The 8,074-nt window shown below is 40.7% G+C and overlaps 1 protein-coding gene across 1 annotated transcript in view; it reads right to left on the reverse strand.

The window, feature by feature from the left end:
• The window catches only part of LOC109461956 (cubilin-like), a 16,055-nt gene extending 10,093 nt beyond the window's left edge, over positions 1-5,962 (reverse strand). The window contains exon 1 of the mRNA XM_019758436.1: positions 5,677-5,962. Within this exon, the coding sequence (XP_019613995.1) occupies positions 5,677-5,764 (88 nt within the window). The 5' untranslated portion in view covers positions 5,765-5,962. The remainder of the gene's footprint in view (positions 1-5,676) is intronic.
• Between the last annotated feature and the right edge of the window lie 2,112 nt (positions 5,963-8,074).

The raw sequence follows: 8,074 nt of genomic DNA on the forward strand, positions 1-8,074 counted from the left end.
CCTATGGTAGATGTCCAAGGCACACCCGTACCAATTACAGGTTAATGGGTTTAATGCCAGCGCACAGGACGCATTTTGTTAGTCACACTGTCTTCAAATTACCCATGATGCATTGCTCTATTCCCGCCGATTTGATAATCAGCCTGATGGGGTGCAATGCTTTAAACACTCGTAACTACAGATAGCATTGACCGATTTTGTTGATTTAAAGCCCAAAATGCAGCGCATAATATGGCCAATCATCATAACTTGTTACACAAGGCCCCATAGGTAGCCTGAATAAACGCCTGATTTTGGAAAGTAAACAATGATTTTTTACACAAAAAATTACCCTCAAAATCGGACTTTAAAGGCGTATAACTTCCTAAAAAATGCAGAATATCGGCAAAAAATCTATTGTGTTGTGATTACTGTGGCATGTTTTGTCTACAAACCAATTTTCGCCGAGAATTATTGATGTTTGATATTTTTTTCCCGGCCCTTTGGATTTAGTCCCAAGGCACGAGGTCCATTTTGATGACGTCACTTGGTCACGTGATTACACCAAGAAAGCTACTCATACAGACTTGCTATCATACATCAAAATAAACTTTGGTTATTGCAGATTCAAAAAATCTATGGTAGCACTGGTCCGTCTTGGTGGTACAAAAAACGGTCTCGGCCCATGGACTATATTGCATTTGCCCGCTTTAAATGTTACACGACAGTTACGCTTACCGCGGGTTCACTCTACTTGCCGATTATTCAATGATTTTGTATTGCTTTTTATTGCTTCCTTGCTATAATTATGTATTGTTTTCTGATGATTGCTTTCTTGTTGAGATGGGTGCTGTTTTCATCTATAGCATTGGGTGGCTGTCTGAAACTGCGATGGAGTCGATGTTTTGAAAATGGAGGGTCGGAGTAGAACGTTTGACTCCTCGGTCTATGCTAAAACAAAGTTGTTGAACACAGGGCCATGGGAAAGAACCATTGAACATATCCACGGTGCTTATTACCCCTTGTCTGGCCAGGTACAATGGCGCAGTTGTTAGTTAATAGCCATGAGACGACGCGGACTGATCGGTAGAAGGGCTCCTGACGCCGACTGAAGTGCCAACAGTCGTGCATGGCAAGTGGAGCTGGGTTCACAGGCTTGCAAGTCAACTCAAGCTATGGCCGCTATAGCTCTTTTGGCATATCTTTCTAGCCTGGGTGCCATTCTCCGTAGTTTCTACCCGCTCCCTATTGTCCGTGGTGCCCAGCGACATTAGGGAGCGGGCGGAAGCTACGCTGGATGGCACCCAGGCTAATATCATTCAGTCTACTTGGTCGATTTCTCCTGTACTTTTTCCAGCAATTGGGGCCTGGTAGAGACCAGTGCGTTACGCCAAAGAGCGGCAATGTCGGGTAAACAATACAGATACAGATGTGAACAAGAAAACTGTTACTCAGGCAACTGGACAGATTTTGGAAACTGTCAGACGTTCCCAGTAGCAGCCAATATTTTTCACCAGTCACTGACAAAACGTATATAACTGTATGTTGTTGTTTTTTGTGTGTATCTCCTTTAATTACCTGGATGTCTAACCTTCATGGAGGATACAGATGTGTACAAGAAAACCGTTACTAAAGCAACTGGGTCGATTTTGAAAACTGTACGACATTTCAAGTAACATTCACTTTTCGCCAGTCGTTTTTTTTTCATTTAATTACCCTGCTGTCTAACCTTCCCGGGCGGTACAGCTGTATGTATCAGCCCTACCCGAGTGATTTTAGCCCTCCCGTCTCTCCTCCCATCTCCCCATCAGGAGGTGATTGTACAAGGCTTAGCGACGTCTGCAACAGGTCCTGCTGACGTCATCACGTCATGGGACCGGCGAGATAAGATGGGGGATAACTCTGTGGGCCAAGTCAGGGGAATTGTCTGGTTGTCGTCAGTTCTCAACATCATTAAAAGCGCAGTTCCTGACATGAAAAGCTATCAGCCATAAAAAAAACCAGACCATAGCATGTTCAGGACAAAATATACAGAAACCGGAAGTTCTGCTGCAGTACCAAGGTCAGACACCAAGAGGCCCAAATTTGACCTTGACCTTGACCTTCGTCTTCCGATACCAAATATCACATTATGTTAACCACAAGTATGCGGAAACACAGACAGACGGACAGACACACACACACACACACATACCAAAAACAATACCTAAATTTTCCTGTAGGTAAAAAGGGCAGAGAGTGCCTACTTCCGTCTGTACGATATTTCCCAATGGCTGGATCAGTGTGATAAGTGTGTGAAAGGTCATGACCGGAAACTTTCATTCCTGTATGGGATGACCCAGTTTCTGAGAGAGTACTCTGTAAGCCTGACTGAAATTAGAAAAAAAAATGCTGAAAAAATATACTTTAATTCGACTAATTGTTAAGAATCTACAGTCGTAACAACTTTAAGTTTACATAGCACTGTTTCCAGTGTATACATATAGAACGCGTAACAGGTGCATGTTGTTGTAGCAGGTTGTAAGCGGTGCTGAGAATGTACAGAAAATCACAAACCTCGCGGGCCGCCAGGCATAACCAGAACATAGGCGAGAGGAAAAACCTCGTATTAGGGTTACTTCTTGTAATCAGTCGGCATATCGCAGATATACATGTATGTTACAATGTAGTGAGGGAAAACTGTATGGAAACTATTTGCCTTGATGGCAATAAAAAGGTAGCAAACAAAAGCAGGTATTTCTCCTTTGCAATGAAATGTTTCGCTTCTTCCGTTTGGTTTGTTTTGAAAACGAAAAAACAAGTCCCTAAACTGTTACGTTTGTTTCAATCAAGGGAAGTGCCCCAAGCAAAGTAAGAAGTATACTGTACTTAAATACACCTCTTAACCTCCTGACATTCACCTATAGACACCTAAGATAGATCCATTGCACCTGGTCAACCTTCCACAAAATTGTCTCGCTTCTCCATTTGTTTCGCGTTGATAGCGAAAAAGTACAAACTAGTCCCTAAAATGTTTATCTCAATCAAGAAGTGCCCCCAATACAGGGTATAAGAACTATACTGTACTCCAATACAGGTCTTGACCTCCTGACATTCACCTATAGACACCTAAGATAGATCCATTGCACCTGGGTCAACCCAACACGTCAAATACACCGCGGGATCAATTTTGTAGTCAGAGTTTGCAGGAGGGCCCAGACTCTGAAACGGTTTCTTCCTTTCCGGGAAGTGTAAAGCATCGACCATCGGGTGACTTCTGACTTATTGAACTGCTGATCTAGTTAGTCAGTGGTGCGCGATATTTCAACATTTCCTTGGGGCAACCCCGAATAATGTAACAATGAATAAATAATATCAATTAAGAAACTTGTGCAGCCGTCATCGTTTTGCTAAAAGATAACCTTGTGTTGTATATATAATAAAGCGGAAGTGAATGAATATATAAACATTCATCTTTATATTGAAAATTTTGAAAAATAGAATTCCATACAGATAAAGTGACTTAAAGTCTTTTAGACAAAATTCAACCTACAAAAACGTATCTAAAATCTACGTGGGCTTTCTTGCATTAATACAAACTTCGACGTTTGTTTAAGAGACAATATATTTGTAAACGGGTAGAAAAGAATTTCGTCTACCGTATTTAATCTGTCAACAGTTAAAAGTAGTTAACGATAACATTAATTCGTCTGGGGCTCGTCCTGAACTTAAGGCTCGTCCGGAAAAAACAGTACAGCGGGAAAGGTATCTAGAGAATGGGATTTTGATCTCTATATATGGTCTTATGCTTATATATAATTTTCCTATCGATAAGGTGTGAGCAATACTATTTTGTCTGGGCTCATCTAGCTCCATCCCAACACTCTTTTGTAGGGTGACAAAATGAGTTAACTTCCACTTTGCCACTTTGCGTTTTGTTCACATTTAAAACCATATACATGCTTAATTTCTAAACGACTTCCTAGATACCTGTCCCTCCTTTTCCTCCCCTCTTTAAAATTCTTCAGATGCCGTACAGAGGATCGATGTAATATTTACCCAGTCGTGTGTCCTGCTGGCCTGTCTGACCCGAAGGTCGAAAGTACGGCGATCCATGTGTTATTCTTTTCTTTTTAACGAAGTTGTTTAATTTCTTTTCTTTCTTTCTTTATTGGCAATGACAACAGGTCAAGACACAGGTTATCAAGGCAGTGTAAACTGGTATTAGATAACCCACATGTACAGACGTGCAGACGAACATGAAATAAGAAATCTACTATAAATACAAGACCTGAAATAAAGATAACATATCAACTGGTTACAAGGTACAATACTATAATACATAATATAAGAAAAATCGAGACATTCCTAACTAGCAGCAATATGTGCAAAGAGTGTAGATACTAAATTGGGATGAATGGAAGGCATTGGGAAAAAGTTAAACATGAGTGCAAGTTTAAAGAAGAATCATGACAAAAGGTGGTTTCTGCAGTGAGCCTTGAATTGACTGAGAGTGGGAGAGTCGGTGATGTGTCTGGGTAGACTGTTCCAGAGCCGGGATGTGTAGGGGATGAAGCTGTTTAATTTGTTGATTAGTTTATTCCATAATTGACTGCGTGAAGCGGAACAGCATAGAAAAAGGTTGAACGTTTTTCTCCCAAACTCAGAGGAAAATTTAAAAAATATAGGTTTTGTAAAATTTGTTATTTCTATGCAATTCACCAGTTTATGTGCAGCCTATGATCTAATGAATAACTACAATCTATTCTTGGGATATATATATGGCACCCCCCCCTCCTATTTTTTCTTCCGACAAAACCTCTTAATTGTGATTTACTTTTACGCGCAGATATGTTATGTTCTTTTGAATTCTTTGTGTCAACTCTTGAGTCTGATAGGCATGTCGTCCATAGAATGAAGTTTGCGCGGCCTTGTTGAAATTTTCCCAGTGACGCACAGTACCAGGAGTCCAGACAAATTAGTCAGACACGTGGACATTAATAAAACCATAACATGATATTTGCTACATAACATGATATTTGATACAGTGTGGACAAAATTGCTCTTATGATATTATACTACCATTGAATAGAATATTTCTATGAGAGAGATTCCTTATTTAATGGGCACGGGTATTGTGCGATTTTTGACCCAACATTTAATGTTATTGCGACATATTCCTACTTACTAAGTATGTTTTTCAGTTAAAACTCCTCTAGCAAGGATTGTTATGTTTCCTAGTCAATATCACAGGCTTCCCAATTCACTGCAATCAATCTATACGATCGGCCATGTGGATAGTTTATAATACCCAATAGTAAAAACGACAATAAGTTACTCATTACTGATATACCTCATCTGATATATTGTCATGAAACTTACATAACAGTGCTACCGTGATATATTTGGTATATTTTCCTGCTATATGTATGTATATTGTTCATCTTAGCCACAGTACCACCTTTACCCTTTAAGGTGAAAGAACACGAGCAATGGTGCGAAACAACAGCCACAGCAAACATGTCCAACTGGCCCCCAGCCAACGTTTGTATACGACAGCTGGTCACGTCAACACATGACTGAAATTTCCCCATGCACAACCTCTCTATTGAATGTCATTTTACCCCCTTAATACCCAATAACTGCAGTTTTGGTGACAGAAAGTCCCCGTATTTTAGACGTATGAACCTGTAGGTAGAGTCAATTGTGCGTACTTACGTGTTAGTTTCACAGCAGGCATTAACGTTAACGTCAGAAGTGTTACAACGCCCCACACATATCCTCTTCCCACAGCGTTACAAGCCATCGCCTTCCGTGCGCGTGTTTCCCGTCTCTTCCTTCTCAGATCGCTGGAGATCTTTCCCGGCCAGGAACAGCCCTTACCGGCTCCTTACAGGCTTGCGAAGGTGTCTGACACCACAAGGCGGAAGCCTGGGACTCGAACTCCGAACCCCCGGGTCGTACAACGCGGTACTGCGGTTCACCTAGTTCGGTTCCCGCCCGGCCGGATGAATGGCGTGCGGCGACACAAAACCGTCACGTCGCGGATGTGTCGAGGCCTGCGATTGGTCGCCGGTCCCCCAGGGGCACGTTCCAAAATGTTGGCCTTCCCGACGAACGAATGGCTACAGTTTGCAGAGCTGACAGACTGGTCGGCTCGCTCACTTATCGTCTGCAAAAATCGTTCAGCCCTGTCAGACGATATCACAAATTTCATCAATACCTCATTCTTCAGTCAGGTCGGGCGACATTTATGGGTTCCAAAGTTCGCCTGACGCAGACGACAGTTCTCTCAGAGGACGGCGTTGCTAGGTTACCGGTAATCAGGCCGCCATTAAAGGATAATGCCTGAGAGAAGAGGTCAGGGTTAACTTCTCGTAAGAGGGTCAAGGTTGCAAGTAAGTGACACTCGAAATTCTTAGGATTGTTCTTTTGATGTTTTTAAGATGCTTAAGATTTGAGGTTCACAAATTAACTTACGTGGCGAGTTCTGGGTTGGTGTTTAACCACGTTTCGCTGTAATGTTGTTTACAGTGGCAATATTGGTGTTAGTCAAACATTGCTGGTTTTGACGCCAACTTGTCGCGTACACGTGTGTTCGCATTTGCTCTCAAAAACACCACCGAAGACTAATACTGTTTTATTTCTACTTCAAGTTTATCGTTCAGACAATTATTCACAATAACGTTAAAACGTTACACGTGTTAATGATATATCATGTTTTGAGTTCGATAACACATTCTACTTCAGTAGTTCCTAACATGAACTGCGTTCTATTTTGAGTGTAATGTTATAGTAGTAAAGATTTCATTTGTGTAGGCAGATTCGGTTGGGATACGATGATCTTTACTTAAGAGCACGATCATGGTTTAGAGTATTAAATCCTGTATCAAATAGTTCGAGTTAGGCAAGGACAGGTAAGAACTAGAAAGGCCAATATTTGCTTTGGAGCAAATACAGCGATGGGTTCACCACATTTTACGACATGGCAGGGAAAGAATGAGAAACACAAGGGAAAACAATGATTTACATTGATATAACTATAATATGAAGTAACATACAACTAAAACAACAGTTGGATAGCTATTCCCTACTTTATTAGTTAGGATTTTTAATTGCATAATGCAAACTGTTGATTTTCAAAATAAAATAAAAAAACGTCCATGCCCCGCATTCCAATGCTGGAGCAGGAAAGCTTGAAATACCTACCAAAACACTTGAATACAGACATACTGTCAGTATGGAAATGCTCTGTGCAGGTGTTAATCAAGTTAAATCCCAACAGCCAATCAGCAAGAAATGCTCTGTGCAGGTGGAAATGCTCTGTGCAGGTGTTAATCAAGTTAAATCCCAACAGCCAATCAGCAAGAAGTATAGAGGAAAGCTGCATGCCTATTGGTTGATGCCCTGCATTCCATTGTGATGACTCATGCCCAAACGTGGTAAACAAGGCACAGTAACACAGTAATACATTTGCTATAACACAGCCAAAAAAACTCAAATAAAACCATTCTAAAAGCCTGTATCACAATAATTTAAAAAACGCCTAGGGGTATTTGCCCACTGTACCTCCATACCAAATTTCAGGACCTTGGGCCCTAAAATGAAGAAGCTGAATCCATTTAAAAAATGGCAGGAGAAGGAGGAGAAGAAGAAGAAACATCAGAAAAAGCAATATGGGTTCACCACCACTTCGTGGTGTGGTGAACCCATAATTAAAACACTTAAAAAGTCAAATTTTTTATTCACCCATTCGGACATGGAAGCTTTATTCTTTGCAAAGTTGCAGCATGATCAATGAAATATGGAGAATTAAATTCTCAGGAAAATGAACATTTGTATACACCTACATGCTGAAAGAATAATGATAAGTGTATTACAAATTCCTGCACGAAGGCTAATTGCAAATAACAAAGATAAAAGAACAGTGAAGCAGAGTACAAAACAACATCAAAATCCACAAGACAAAAGGCCATTGTCTAAAATTATAGCAATGTAACGTTACGTATATTTATACGTATATTAACCCACCACCACACAAATTGTGGTTCTGTCCATGTCATATGATACTTCAGTGTAATGTATACGCCGCAGATATCAAACTAACAATGACACA

The sequence above is a fragment of the Branchiostoma belcheri genome, unplaced genomic scaffold (genome assembly GCF_001625305.1).
Source record: "Branchiostoma belcheri isolate BF01 breed outbred unplaced genomic scaffold, Haploidv18h27 scaffold98, whole genome shotgun sequence".
In the NCBI taxonomy this organism is placed as follows: Eukaryota; Metazoa; Chordata; class Leptocardii; order Amphioxiformes; family Branchiostomatidae; genus Branchiostoma; species Branchiostoma belcheri.